The sequence below is a fragment of the Osmia bicornis genome, chromosome 13, assembly GCF_907164935.1.
Source record: "Osmia bicornis bicornis chromosome 13, iOsmBic2.1, whole genome shotgun sequence".
In the NCBI taxonomy this organism is placed as follows: Eukaryota; Metazoa; Arthropoda; class Insecta; order Hymenoptera; family Megachilidae; genus Osmia; species Osmia bicornis.
The window spans coordinates 2,371,465-2,387,741 of NC_060228.1; the positions used below are offsets into that span (position 1 = coordinate 2,371,465).

The window sequence follows — 16,277 nt, forward strand, 5'->3', positions numbered from 1 at the left end:
AAAACGATCGCGTAGAAAAATGATCACGTAAATCGAGGAATATTTTAAATGAATAACTCGATGTTATTAATTTAAATCATTCATCAGAGAGTCTGGTACCAATTAACCATGATCGGTTAGATAATATACATCAGGCAATCTGAAATTTATCGTAAGAATTACAAATAATTATGTTTCCATTAAACTTTTTCAACGCCTCGTACAAGAACAATTTTCCACGCGCGACGGCCGTGATACGCCGAGTGTGGAGGCACAGCAACGATGCAATTTAGTAATTAATGCTAACATTGCGGATAATTAACTGCCGTAGATAATTGTAATTGTACTTAAGTCCTGTCGGCTGCAACTGTACTAGCAGAGAAAGAGGGAGAAAAAAAAAATGAGGGAACAGAGGTTGCCCATTGTCGAATGCATCCTCTGTCATCCTGGTCGTCATCGTCCACAGCACTGCCCTCGTTTTTTTTTTTTTTTTGTTTTTCGAGCAAGCATGTGTCTGTTCTAACAATAACAGCCGACAAAAAGAAAATACTATTAATTTATTTTGTAATCATAGAAGGTTCAATGAACCTAACCGATCGCAAAACGAAAACAGGAAAGCATATCGGCAATTTATGACGAGGCAAGTACGTGTTCCCGTGGCTCTGCGTATTTAGATGTAGATTAGGATGCGTGCAATTACGTTAGTGCGCTGGTAAATTGCACATCGGTGGCCAACGTGATTTATCGTGTGTACCACACGGCTTTCAGGATCTGCTTAATGATCGTTTGCTGATCACTATCGACGATCGACCGACAGAACGCTGTTCGGTTCGTCGAATCGACCTAGACTACGGACTTTCGATTAGCTCAAAGGATAAACCAATAGAGACACTCGTACCTACTGTTAAGCATCGAATAAAGAGAGACACTTTTTGTTTAACTATTCAAATTAGGACCCTTATCTCGTGAATTTATGTAACACGACGAATGCCATGTCACCCATATCTGAATGATACTTGAATTGTCAAAGGAAGCCATTATCTATATTATTAGGAATTTGGTTAATTATCTAATTAGAAATATTTTTATTAGGTATTTGAAATAACGGACAATGGAAATAAAATATTCGGAAAATAATAAATAAAATTTTTAAAAAATAACAATATTATCTAAGGAAATTTTCAATAGCGTTTACCTGACAGTCAACGTGTTAATATGGACATTGTTTTGTAACGGAACGACTTACAAAATTGCAAGCGAGTATCAAATTGGATAAACCCAACGTAAATTTTTCTCCACGGATTAAGAGGTACCTCTGGGTTTTTAAATGATCGATGATCGATCAATTTTCTACGCTTGATTGATTCTGCGAACATTAAATCGTTAATCAACGTTCTGCAACAAATAAAGTAATCTGCAAATTGCAATCGCTTCGAGCTGTTATTTTATCGTGTTTAAAGGCAAAAAAATACTGGCATTAATGTTACGACGTAATACACTTTAGATAGTAACTAAGAAACTTAATTATCTTTAAAGTAATACTGAATGTATTAAAGTGTATTAACATGTAAATATCGCTTTTTATCAGTCGACTTCGAGGAAACGCTATTTAAAAACTAACTTCAAGATAATTAACTCACTAACGTTTTAAACGCTTCATAAATAATGCATCCGAGTGACGGTCGAACGTATGTAGGCACAATTTGATTAATCAACTTTAAATCAATTGCACAATTCAAAAAACGTGCTAGGATTTAATTGCAGAAAAGAACTTTTTCAAACATATTACGCCGTATTAGTTGTTAGACTACGTAATTATCTACTAAAAAGATTTATGCTTACAGCCTTCTATACATATTATCAATTAGGTTGAGAAATCACATTTCGGTAAGAGGATTAATCGTTACGCTGATTCAGCTGGTGAGAAATTTCATCCATTAGCACCTTAATTGAACGTTATAATTGAACGGTCGTTGACAGTAAGCTCGTGTAATTAAGCAAGAGCAATCGTCACGTACAAGATTTCGATGCTCGAATTCGAAGCGCGTTTGTTCCGTTAATTCGAAAGCTGTCGTTCGCGCGCGTTCGACGCGTATCGAAATAAGAAAAAGATTAGTTCCTGCCGACTTAATTACACGTGTTACGATCGGGTTGAAGATAATTCCCACAGTAGGTAAGGCACGTAACTAATACCGAGTTAATACGAAAGCGAATATTAGCGAGCCAGGCAAGCGGTTCTCTCTATCCTTTTACTCGCCTCGGCTCGCTTCTCATCTCGCTTTCGCGATCTTTCAAAATCCCTCCACGCGAGCCGGCTCATTGTTCCAGTCATTATCGGGACGTTTATACGGGCTAATTAATTCAGCTGGGAAAAATTTAAACACCTGTGCGGGCGTAACCTGCATCCGGAAGGTAAATATCACGAGAGAGGGTCGAGGAAGAAGCGAAGGAGGAGCTTGAGGTATCGCGTGAGCAGCTTGCGGCCACAAAGGATCGCCGATAATTCGTAATTGCTTGTTATTATCGTGCCGAGAAATCGAACACGTCCATCCGTCGCTGGATCCTTGTCGCAGGATGCATTGACGCGTCTATTAACGAGAATTTGCAAGTATGATTCGATGCAGAAACACCTTCCTCGATGTAACGAACTCATGGCTCACGTTGATGTCTCGATTCCACGATTCTTACAGTATCAACCCATCTCTCCATCCGGAACAACCACCTCTTCCCATACGCTTCATTGTAATATCATACGTACGGAGGACAGGAACTTACGTGTACAGTGGTTCCTTTGGTATACAACCTTAATCCGTTCCTGATGTTTGGACTTATACCAAACCAACCTTTCCCATAAGAAGTAATATAAAAATGAATAATCCGTCCTCATGAAAAAGAAACTCCTATTGATATTATACCTACATTAATGGGGTTGTAAAATAATTTAAACACTGTTTGTCATGAACAGCATTTAAACGATTTCCTAGAAGTTTATACAAAATATTCACTAGTTTATTGAACATACTTAATTTGTAAAATATAAATGTATCCTATTGATAGATTCTAAATTAACAAACTAAATGGAATATACTTTATTGCCTCCTGTTTTGCGGTTGTAGTTTGTTATATGATATCCTTACTTGTATGATCAGTCAGTAATATAATTGATTATTAATTAAATTTTTCCTCTGAGATAATTATTTAAAAGAAGTCGTATACCGAGGTACCACTGTATTGTAAATACTTTAACTCCGATCGAGCCTTGGGTTAATTTATCATCGCGAGGAAAGACTTGCGGATACCAAAGGGCTTCCGAATATTAAGGATCGTACTTGAAAATGTCGAAACTCTGGTGCAATGCTTTTCACGCTACAACGTAAGTAACTCTGTTAATCGATTCGCGTGAGAAACGATCGCGAGTCTTACTTATCTCGGCATGTAAAATCGTGGAAAATTCTCGAGACCTAGGTAACGCAAGATCATCGTTCCAATACACAGTAGTTTGCAGCACTGTACGTCGACTTGGCCATTATAACACGTCCGCGAGAAACGCAAGCGGCCTCAATGAGTCGGCTAATTAGTTTATTACGTCGAGCTAATTTGTATGCTCATAAATCGCGATCTTATAATACATGAAACGCGTAATGTGCTTGACCAATATGCGTGCACGTACATTATCGTTCAAAAGTCTAAGGGCACTTGTTAAACACAGAAATCGTATGTGAAAGATGATGAAGTATTTAAAAGTGGAGCAATGGAAGCTGTGAAAATTCTTATTTTAAATCACGCGCTTCGAAAGTGAGATCTCAGCTACAGTGGCTCGGAAAAGTATTCGGACACTCTTTAAAACAGAATACCTCATTTAAAATTGGACCAAATTACTTGAGGTTTTTTGAGAAGGTATACAAATTAATTTACTAAGATATGTGCTTTTGTCGTTTTAAAAAATTACAATTTGTTGAAATCGTGAAGGGTAATTTTTCAACTTTTTTATGTGAGCCTGTATTTAAAATTTAAAATATGTCTTTCGTAGATTCAAATAAGTTATGTGTATGCACATAAAAAAATTGAAAAATTACCCTTTACTATTTTCTTTCACGATTTCAACAAATTGTAATTTTTTAAAACGACAAAAGATACAAATTTATCATACAATTTATTAAGTAATTAAAATTTCCGTAAATCACATCTTTTCGTCTAGGAACGTGACTAGTTCCGTTCTTGAACTATTTTAAATTTTCATTATAGACTCATATAAAAAAGTTGAAAAATTACCATTCACTACTTTTTTTCACGATTTCAACAAATTGTAATTTTTTAAAACGATGAAAATACATATCTTAGTAAATTAATTTGTATAACTTCTCGAAAAATCTCAAATCATTTGGTCCAATTTTAAATAAGGTATTCTGTTTTGAAGTGTCCGAATACTTTTCCGAGTCACTGTAGTTCTTAAGATCGCGACAAGCGTCCAATGACTTTTGAGAGGTAATGTACACAATGACTATAACATAGACACGGTACTGTGCAAATATGACAGAAATGACTAGCAGATATTGAAGCCGCTCTCTCGGAAGTCGTTCCATTCGAGGCATCTAATCGAGCGTGACGCATCTAATCGAGTATTCACGATACACTGTAACACCACGAAACGTATACTCGAAGATGAAATAAATTAACGTCGTAGATTTTCAATACCCGACGAGTCAATTAACGCGACCGGCAATCATCGCGTTATTTCTCACGCAAGATTATTCCGGCGAATAAAACACACCCTCGGCATCGCGACAGAATAAAAGTCGTCGAAAAGGTGAAACGCGTTTCGGTCCCGAGGAAAAAGAACAGCCATACGCTTAGCCTTTTCTCGACTGGCCAGGAACGAACAGTCGCTTCCTCCCGCCGTGAAATTACAGTGTTTACGCGAAATTAGATTTCGGTTTCGGTAATTTTCAGTTAATAACGAAGCGAAACCGGCCAACGAAACGAACGAGCATTAAGTGCGGCTTCGAACCCATTAATGCTATTATAATGTAAAAGGCTACCTACGTAACACGAAGAACCGAGCTGCGTGCACGATACTGTGCGTACGTATACCGTATTCCACGGCAAAAGGCAAGAAAAATGGAAGAAAAAGAAAAACTTTCCGTCGGGCTTAGATCTCCCTTATCGTTCGCATTACGTCCCAGGCTACCAACATTATAAACTCATTTCCGATAAATCGGCTCTCCGTTAAAAACAGCTGCTAATAAACCCTGCTCCGAACCGCTCTACCCTTTCCTCTACCTTTTTTTCATTCCACTCTCTAGTTCTTCCTTCGTAACGAGATTAAATTCATTATAAACTCTCGTTTGAACGGAATTTTAGAGAAACAATGAAAGACATTTCTAATCGAAGAATTAAACCTTCGAGGATATTCGATAGAAGTGTAATAGAAATTTGAAAGAAACCGGAAGGGTTAGTAAACCGTAGGAATTGGAGGGAAGCGATTAGAGATGGCAGGAAGGGATCGTTTCGCGCGAGTAAAATACCTTTGCAAATTGCGGAGAGAAATTATCAGTAGCAACTTGTAAGCACAAGGTAGAATCGGTTCGTTCGGTATGCCGAGGTATCGATCGCGCGTGAAAATGATTCTGGTCGTTACAAGCAAATCGAGTGCTGTTACACGATCACTCACAGCATCGAACGTGCCGAAGTGTGGGCTTGTAGGGATCATTAATGCAGCAAGGTCGGTGAAAGGAATGATAGCTCTGTCCTCTTCTGTATCCCTGTTCCGTGTCTCTGTACCTGGACGCTGGTGCATACGATCGAAACTGACTGAACGATCTCGATACGTAACCAGTATTCATAAAAGATATTAATAAATGGAAGAAAAATTTTGCTAATAAGTATGTCAAAGAATCTACAGATGTGTCAGGTACACGATTCTTTATAGGAACTTTCAACGTTTGTTTATTATTCCGCACAACCACGACCTGTCTGCAATGTTTCCCGTCACACGCTTCAAATAATTTGCACAGGCTGTTTCAAGAAAGATGTACAACGCTAGAAGAAAGCGCGGCTGTGTTTCCGAATGGCTCCAGTAAAATTGAGAACTCAAGTTCGGTATATAATCTAAATTGACTACAAGAAACCGATTACAGTTGGTTTCAAAGCTGGATGTCTTTCCGTTTTCGAGATAGCGTGGTAAGGTTAGGTTAGGATAGGTTAGGTTCTGTGTATGCGCAGTATCGAATAGCGCACATGTAGTCCCAAAATTGTACAAAAATTTCTTACCACGATATCTCAAAAACGGTAGAACATCCAGCTCTGAAACCAATTTTAATCGGTTTCTGGTAGTGAATTTAGGTTATATACGGAACCTGAGTTCTCAATTTTGGTGGTGCCATTCGGAAACTTACCCGAAAGCGCAAAATCCTTTTCCTTCAGAATTGAAGTTAAGGAGCTTTCGCGCATCCTTTTTAACACGACCTGTATATTACGTCAGTGCGTGCGAATGTCTGATTCTAGTTCTATGAAGGCAGAGTGGCTGTCGTTGATGTAAAGTGAACGGGTCAGGACGTTTGCAATTTTCATCGCTGATTTCTACCTTGCCATGCTATTTTTCGCGTCTGCGCTGAGGCTAACAGGTCGTAACATTAATTTCCCTAGTAATTAGACGAGCTTGATGCAATCGCGCCGCACTCATTTCCTGTCGAAAAGTGCCATTACATCGATTTCAATTACGTTACTGCTAACCCAGTTAATCTACAAATAATATCGTCTTTCTGGTCGCAGATCATTCAACACGAGGTGGAGGCGGAGGAGGAGGAGGAGGTGGTGGTGAGCAGGCTGTCCCGCAGACGAGTCCTGCGAGCAGCACGAGTAGCTCGAGCCAGGTGAATCAGGTGAGCGTACAACAGGTGAGCCAGCAAGCTCGGCAACAATCGGTGCCGCCACCTACAACGACGACACCTCAATCCACTCAAATGGGAATCTCTACGGAAGAGGTGAGGGCAGCCGAGGAGGAGAGCAACCACCCTAGAGCTGCGCCGACCAGTCCTGAAAGCGAAGCCGAGGTCGACGACTTTGCCCCGAAAAGGAAGCAACGGAGATATAGAACTACCTTTACAAGCTTCCAACTAGAGGAACTCGAGAAAGCTTTCTCGAGAACTCATTATCCCGACGTGTTCACCAGGTAAGTCCTAAGCAATTCTCGTTACTCTCGTTACGTATCCTATATGTGTACTTACGCGTTCGAAAACACTAGCGTGATTAAAGTTTCAAACACGGAACGATCATCGATCGTCGGACGCGTTATCAGGATCATCCTTCTTCGTCGAGAGTGATAGGAAGCTCGTGCACCTCTAGTCTAGACGATAGAGGAGGTGTCTAGTCGCGTTTGTCAGGTTCCAAGCTTCCCGTGTAACGGAATCAAGATACAGCAGAAACTCAACCGAGCCGGCTATTAGTTTCTATCTGGCCGAAATATTTCGTGACCGAGCTTCTCTCCGCTTTCGTACGGGGAATCTTTTGTAAGAGACGCTGATGGTTGGTACGCAAATTCCCTTTTTACCGCGTCAAAACGATGATTTCGCGTTATTAAGTTCCCGGCTGTCGGATCCAGTTGAGAGTAACATGCCGCCAACGGGGTGTAGCGTAATCTATAAGGCTAGACATTTTTTATTTCTTTCTTTCCCCGTTCCTTCCTTCGTGCCACGGAACACGCGGTAGGTAACTAATAGCGGTGTAATCGTTCGTAATAGGTCCGGTCCTACAGCCACGGTGTATGGGTTCTCGTAATTAACGAACCTTGGGGGACAAAAACAGGTACACCGTATGGTGCACCATTGATAAAATGAAAATTCATTAACAATTCTTTGGTAAACTATGCAACGAAAATGAAAATCCTTCGGGAGCAGAAAATATTCGGCAGACGCAGCATAGGGACACTTGGAGCAAAAACTTTAAGGGCTATCTCATTATGGTCGTGCCAGACGGACGAGTGGTCCCCGTCTTATCGAAAAATTCAAAGTCCGGGCTCGCGTTTCGAGATAAAGCCTAATGTCCATGGTATCCCATCCACCTGAAATCCGTAGCTGCCTCGACCTGACCAACTTCCATCCGTTCCTTAGGTTCTTATTTTAATTTTTGCAATTTCCAAACAGCAGCCTGACTTTTGCCAGCAATTTCATAGTAATCTACCGTTTCCTTAGTACGGATCATTTCCTTTCCCCGTCCACTCGCTGTTTTCATACAAATTAATCCCTTCTCCTGATCCCCCGTGTTCCTTCCCGCTTCGTTCTCTCGTGTTGCTGTATTAATTTCACACTAATTGGATTTTATGGTCGCTTAGGTTTATTGACTAGCTGACCGAGAGAGAGAGAAAGAGAGAGAGAGAGAAAGTAAGCCTTGCCCGATCTCGATGCATATTCATTAGCTGCTTTTACGGAAGAGTGCGTACACACGATCGGTTCGATCGAAATTTATTTCAGATACATTCCTAGCGACACTCGAAATTCCGAATTCGTATCACTGTTTCAACTTGGATTTTACTCAACGAGCAATGTTACTCGCGCGGATCTTTAAATCTAAAAGAAAGGGTTAAATAGCGATCGGTCGACCATCTAATTTCCTCGATCGAACGAACCGAAGAGATTCGTACGATGGAACATCGAGATACGCGCGGATGTTGGTAAGCTTTCGAACGTATCCACTTACTTTTACGAGCTCTTAAGATCTAATTTAGATTAAAATCGTGTGGCTCGAGCTACCGGGCCTCGACTAATCATCCGACCAAACTCTTACCCACCAAGAATACTCCTCCCTGTTACTTATCATCTTTTTTCCCCATCAATTTTTCTCTTTTTATTCCTCCACTCGCGTTCCCCTTTTGTTTTTACATGCCGATGGATAGATTCTAACCAGGAGAGACGATAAAAGAGAAAGAAACGCTACGCAGCGTTTTACGTATAAAATTTATCGCTCGTTCGAGAGTTAACCGCTTCGAAAGATCCACCTGTTTGAAAGGGCAGAACACGATTCCCGGTAAATCATTCCGAAGAATACCTTTATATCCGTGGGGTGGGTCGGTGGTGAGTTTAATAAGGATGATTGTTTCCAGTGATCCGTGGAACGGAACCAGTTCCACGGACCTCTTCTACTCGCTACTCTCTCGATCCTGTCCTTCTTCGCATCGTCCAAACGGCATCTCCCTTGTCCTTACCTGATTCTATCCTCTCTATCCCGGTCTTGTAACTTCTCCTGTCATTAATCGACCGACGACGAGTCATGCTCTCGATTAGAAACGCCGCCAGGCTTTCTTCGATCCGTTATACTCGCCTCTTAGCAAATGAGATTAGCGCTCTCGAAAATCACAGCACGCATCCGGACGTCCTCTAATTTTCGCTCTTTCTCTTCTCGTTAATCTCGTTACACGCCCGTATCCTAATCGGATGCAATTTCATTTTTTCCTTTTCTCTTATTAACAATCACAGAAATTGGACCCCGATTTTTTCATAAAAGACTCGAGAAAAATATCGACTTTAAGCTTGATGAAAATAAACCGATTCCTGTTTAGATCAAAACAAATCGTGTAAAAAGAGAATGAAACTTTTTCCTGGACCGTGTTAAATCAAAATCGGTGTATTTGGTCGGTGGTGTGTACCTCGAACGTGCGAAAGGTTCAGCGAAAAGGAGAGCAGAAGAAGAAGGAACGATAAAGATTCGATCGACGACAGTATAGCGAATCGGTAATCGCCTCTTCACGGAGTACGCGTGTTAAACACGCATTTCGCACACATTACACGATCAGCTACCGACTTTGCTCTCTTCTCTCTCCTTCCATCAACATCCAACCGATTAACCCTTTCGCTGCTAACATCGTCTATAGCCATCGGCTACTAATTCTGACTAGGCACAGTCGTGTTCGAATAAACACAATATCCTTCGAGCGTATATAATTAATTACGAATACATAATAAATCTTGATTATTTTCCCTTAACTTCTAGTTCACACGACACGTTTCGATTTTCCTAAGATCTCGTGGTTTCCGCTATCACGATCACCGGCAAATTAATTTCCGCTCGGGGGTCTCTTCTAGGGAAAGCATCATCTCTCGACGATATCGTCGAAATGGTTCGTAATGCCGTGTCATTCCAGCGGTAATTGCCGTTTCGAACGCAACGCGTTCTAGCCAACACACAGTCGCGAGACGTATGATTTATACCGAGATTAATGGCAAATTCCAAGGGTTGTTCCGTTGACCAACCCGATCGTTAGTGCCAAGATGGATTGCAACGCATTATGCACGGATATTACCTCGTAGCTACCAGCTTTTCTATCGTCTTACTTCTCTCGCCCGGATCTGGCACGGTCGCGTCGCGTCGCGAACCAAACGAAAGGATACGCTTCGCGATTCTACGAAAACCTTTCGAATCGACAACACCTAACGTTGATTTTCCTTCGATTCGATTCGATTCGAAATTTCCACGAATCCGAGGAGCTGCTCGAGCCGGCACGACGACGATTCCGAGCTTGGTAAACAATAATAATTAACGTTGCGCCACAAGGGACAATCACGAACTCGACGGTGCGCGGTGACTGGCTCGGTTCGACCTCCGAGGTTAATTAGATAATGTAATTGTCCGGCAATTACTCGAATTACTCGCGCGCCAAGCCTCTCTTTCCTACTACACCGTCACACCACACTGTATTGTACCGTATACACACAATAATCCTTGTCTATCCTTCTTTGTTTCTCGATTTACCTTGATCGCACACGCTATTATTCTGTTCTTCGTTCGATCCGCCGAGGATTTACGCAAACAACCGATTCGTAAAAGCCACGCTAATAGATCACCGTTCTATTTATTCGCGGTTTAATTGAACGAGAAAATATGGATTATACATATTCCTCGCGTCGAGCAATCGTTACTTCTAATACTTTATTTCTTTTCGTAACATTGATTCGTTATACGCGTTAGAAAAAACAACATGAAACCTTAATGAGGCGAAACAAGAAATCCAGTAACGAGTACTGGCAAGCAAGCTGATAAAGAAAAAAAAAAGAAAAATAAAAAAAACCTGTACAAGAAAAGCACGATCCTTGGCATTAACGAGGAGGAACGACGCGTAAGCGTCACGATGGAATCGATGTTTTAGAACGATCGGCGGATTCGATCTCTGACGAGCAGAAGCAATAGGAAGTAACAGGACAAGAGTCGAGAAGAAAATCACATGGTATCCAGATAAATCTTTAAAGACAGTTTCCTTGAAAGCGAATAAGCGAGACCCGTGGAACAACTTTATCTCCGAACAATTTCGACTTATTCCTTCATCTAAATTCAAATCCCTTTCGAGTTGCACTGTCCGTTTTCGAATAACTTCATTTAATAAATAACACGTTTGCAACGAGTAATACTATATCCACTAATAACCTGTATATATACTGTCATATCTATTTATAACCTGCAGTTGAAGTATGTCAGTAAAATACTGTTACCTCTTCTGATACAGGCTTTCTCAGAAAAGATGTGCACCGTAGAAAAATAGAAATCTTCTGGGATAAAAGAAAAGCGAATGCCTAATTTACAAAATGATAAAGCATTCTTCAAGAAGATTTCAGTTTTCACGTTGCATACCATTCTTGGAGATCTCCTCTGTATATTCCGATCTTCTCACGGGAAGAAGCAAACGTTTTTACGATACAAATGTCCCTGACGTCACTCGCGAGCTCGTTGGGCTCAATGATGGACGAGTCGGTGAAAAAAATGACGCGGCAATAAATCGTAGCGAGGATGAAAGAAATTGCACAAGATTCATCGCGGTGGCTCGCATGTTCGTCAAATGAAATAGTAGAAACTAATTTAGCTAGGTGCATAGACAGAGTGTACGCAACTAGCACATTTCCCATGGCAAGGACACATCGAACAACGGGAGGGGAGAAAGGGGGTAGAGGTAATAATAACGATACGGGAATCGAGGGTAAGCAAGTCGCGGCAGTGAACGGCGGGTGTAATTAGGGACGGCCGTCTAACCGCGAAATTTCGTGATCTTATTAAATCCAGAAGGACGCTCGTGAGTGTGGCGAAGAAAAAGGGAAAGGCTAAATTATTATTACTCGGCCAGGCCAAGGTGCTCGCTCCGATCTCGAGCATTCCTCGACATCCCGTCGAGACGACGCGACGATTTCATCGCCGATCTTCGACAACTTCTATGAATTATTTCCTTCGCGATTACCTTCTTTAGATTTCGATGAAAATTTGTTTTATGCAAATTACGTACAGTAGAATCCTATATAACGTGGATGAATTCGCGTTATAAGGAATCGCGCAGTACGATCATTTTTTTCGTATAACGCGAATAACATCTAAGGTAACATGTTTGGAATGATTATTGCTGTGCCAACTTTTAGCAAACAGAATGGTTTTAAAAAAAAAAAGTGACGTATATACAGCACGATTTAATTCAATTATTATTCTTGCAATTAATGTAAAATATAAAGGAAGAAAAAGAAAATTTTCTAAATATTTCTAAAGAAAATCTTTCAATAAATCAGGGTATTCAGTAATTCAAGGAAGCGGAGTGAACGACTGCATTCCCTGCAAAAAACTAAGATATATATGTGTTTTCAATTAAATTCGATCAATCAGAACACAATTACCTCAACGATACGTTCGTGTGTATCGATGGATATTTGAAATCGAAGCCAGTTTTTACAAATCATTTTATTCCTTTATTCAATATTACCAGATCTCCTGTTCAGTATATTTCTTAAACTTTCGATTCCATATTGAAAATATTTAGCTGTATTATCAATAAACTTTCTCGTCTTGGAAATATTTAAAAAGTAACGATCTCATAATTCATAAGGCAACACCTGAGCATTATTTCCTCATTATACGAGGAATCCTGTTATATGAAAACAATGGTTGCAATATTTTTGGCGCATTGTAGAGGAGTCTACTGTAATAAAATCAAAATCGAGAAGTGACTAATAAACGAAAAGGGTTCAACGCTTGCATTACTGTAGAAACAAAAGTGACACGAAAGCGAATGCAATCGGGAAAAATCTGTGTAATTTCAAATAAGCAGTCGCTGTAACTCTGTAGTCTTTGAATCGCAGCTAAACGCGAGATGATTGAAGCGATGATGATTGGAGGAAGCAGAAACAAGTAGCATAACAGCTTCTGTGCTCGCGCGATGTAATCACCAAGATTTTCTTGCGATTTCGAGGAACATCTGGGTAATTTGCGTGTGAGATCAGAAAGCCCGTGGGCCATTTACCAAGCGACGAGATCCCTTTTTACCTCGAACGTCGATGTGTAATAATCGGTCGATCCTTTTTTCGAGCCGCAAAAACGTCAGAAATCGAGAAACGTAACGCTTCCGGTATTCGTTCCTCCTTCCTTCGGGACGTTATTCGAAGAGAACAACTTATAATTTCGTGCTGACGTTAAATTTAATATTAATTATCTAGGATATTTCGAATATCTCCGCGAAACATGGTTTTAACCTGTATACTTTTTAATAAACACGAAGCAACGAGATACTATCTGCTCGTATACCAATTGAATAATTATGGAAATGTTACGGCGCTGTTGCACACCTGTGTCACGTCAATATTCATGCATAGCAATGATACTGATAAGTCGATTACGTCGAAAGACGTAATGCAATTAATTGACATCTCACCAACGTTCTAATTAAGTTAATGAACGTGCAATTATTTCTGTCGCTTGGAATTCTTGATTTCTTAACGCTTACGTTCACACTCAACTTGTTCCCGTACCTTTTTTTTCATCGCAAATCTAATCGTTCTCGTCAGACTAACTAAATAAGACAGTAATATTATTGCTCAGTTAAAATAGTTGCCTTCGGAATCAAACTGGAGCTGGTGTTTTAAATAGAAATTCAATATGTAATTATTTTTGTCCTATACTCGCAATGATATAATGATGGTATAATAAGATAATTATGTACTTCTACTTCTGAGTATACCTAATCGTCTGAATCTTTTTTCTTTACAGAGAGGAACTCGCCATGAAGATCGGTCTTACGGAAGCACGCATACAGGTTAGCACAATCGAACAATATCGAAATTATTATTGCAAACAGAAAAGAAAATTACATATTCTAATGGCTGTTTACGGGAAGCGATAAGAAAACGATTCGTTTTAACGAAAAGAGTTAAACTCTGCCCCCCTCCTTAAGAGGAAAGACTATTCGGCAAACGAAACGCGTCCGTCGAGAGTTGGCTGCACGAACAGCTGGCTAATTCGCTCAATTAGTTTAATTTATTCCCGGTATTTACTCGCTTTTTCCCTTCCCTTTGGCCACTCGTTCGCCTCTTACTTCGCCACCTCCTCTTTTCTCGTTGGTAAAACGCCTCTATCCTACGCGTGTCTCCGTCTCTTTTTCTCTTTGCCACGAAGGTCCTCGCTCGCCACTTTTCATTATACTTGCAAATCCATCGCGAATCGACGATTTATCCGAACGTTAAAGCTGTTATATACGAGCGTACACGCGACGAGAATTACTGTTTAAACGAATGACACGGGTACGATCGCTCAACCGACTTAATCATTTTTTGGAATCCTCACGAATACACGCGTGCACGTACAGGTTCACGCAATCTTATAGAAAATGTTCCTTTTCTCAACGAGACGCAAATCGTTTCGTGACAATTCAATCATCCTGCATTCGAAAAGATACGCGAATTATCAGAGAAATCAGACGAGATTAATCCCACTTCTTCGTGTAACAACTTTGATCCACGTACAAAATCGAATTAATTTCTATCCTATCGTGAAATATAATCGTTGAACAGGGAGGGATTCGTTCGGGGTGAGTGCTGATGAAATGTAGAAAAACGGAGAAAGAGAGATACGCGGCGTTTGCGTAATTAATGCAGCACGATTAAGCACGAAACGACTAGGTTCCGGCGGCGGATCGTGGTTGGGGTTTTGTTTTAAAAGCCGCAAGTCGGATGTTTAGCTCCCTGCTGGGGGCAATCCTGCTCACCGTGGGGGGTCCTGCCATCCGACCCCCCACACCCCGTCACCTTTAACTTCTCGTACGCGTAGCAACGAGTTTGCATATTCCGCAGTGGGTCTGACCGATCCTTCGATCCGCTCGCCTCTCCTATACATCGGGATTTTGGAATTGCAACAGGAGCTTTGACGCTCGGTTATATTACAAATTATACAAGGTATCCCAACGGAGGTTCTCCATGTTAAAACAAACCGAAAACTTCTTTATCACTTTACACTTGCGCGCATCTACCTATCGGTTAAATCTTAGATATTTGAAAAACGATCAAAAGAAAACCGATTTCATCAGGCGTGTATAGGTATCGATGATCTCACGAGTCACGAAATGCCTTCCTCCCGTTGGACAGTCGATCGAATCGATCATCGAACCGCACAGTCATCTCGAAATCTTACCTCTTCCTTCGTCTATGCAACGACCGGGCTGCATCATCTTCGATTATGTCGGGAGTGTCTACATCTCCGGGCGGTACTTTTGACTTCCTACCCGCTAACTCAAGAATCCCGTAACGCGGAACGAAAGTCCAATTAAGAGGGTAATCGAGAATCTTCAAATACACGGCATAATATTCTCAAAGAGGGTAGGTTATTGTCGAAAAGTGAGCCTTGTGGGCTCTGCCGTTCCCAAGCTTTTGCTTATTCCGGCGGTGGTAAAGGGCGCAAATTGCGCTGGAGATAAATCTACACCCCAGCAGCCACCACCCTCCAAGTGGCGCCGGGTTTGGATAAACTGTCCACTCATGGACTTGACAATCATCGTTTTCGGGTACGGAAGACCCAACACTTGACTCGTCGACGTAAGGAATGTAAAGAATGTGGGTTAGCCTTGCGCCCGTTCAAAGAGGGTGGGCTATTGTTATTGTCGAAAGTGAACTAAGCTTGTTGCGTATATCGGCGGTGTTAAAGAGTGCAAATTGCGCTAAAAATAAATCCACACCCCAGGTGGCGCAGGGTTGGTCAAATTTCACTGATGGGCTTCAAAGAGGATCGTGAATACGCTTTACTTCCCCGTGACACAACGTTGGGCTGCACGAGCTAAGGGTAACACACGACAGACAAACAAACATCCGGCGAATAAATTGCTTATCAAAAAGTTTTATCAAACGCGTGTCCAAGTTTGCAGTTGTCGAACGAATCGAGTCGTTCTAGTCGCTTCCTGTCACGAGGAGATACGCGAAGAAGAATTCGTCCGAGAGGAACCATCCAGAAGACTTTCGACTAGGTAAACGTCGAATCTTCGTCGTATCACGACACGAAATCGACTTAACAACCGC

The 16,277-nt window shown here is 41.1% G+C and overlaps 1 protein-coding gene across 3 annotated transcripts in view; it reads left to right on the forward strand.

Annotated features, from left to right (window-relative positions):
* Positions 1-16,277, forward strand: part of LOC114871767 (homeobox protein aristaless-like) — a 62,056-nt gene that overhangs the window by 41,974 nt on the left and 3,805 nt on the right. The window contains exons 1-3 of one of the 3 annotated variants that reach the window (XM_029178095.2): positions 2,632-3,352; positions 6,751-7,150; positions 13,984-14,029. In XM_029178095.2, the coding sequence (XP_029033928.2) occupies positions 3,334-3,352; positions 6,751-7,150; positions 13,984-14,029 (465 nt within the window). In that variant the 5' untranslated portion in view covers positions 2,632-3,333. Of the gene's footprint in view, positions 1-2,631; positions 3,353-6,481; positions 6,603-6,750; positions 7,151-13,983; positions 14,030-16,277 lie in introns of those variants that run through there. The other 2 variants (XM_029178094.2, XM_029178093.2) reach the window with 2 other exon arrangements.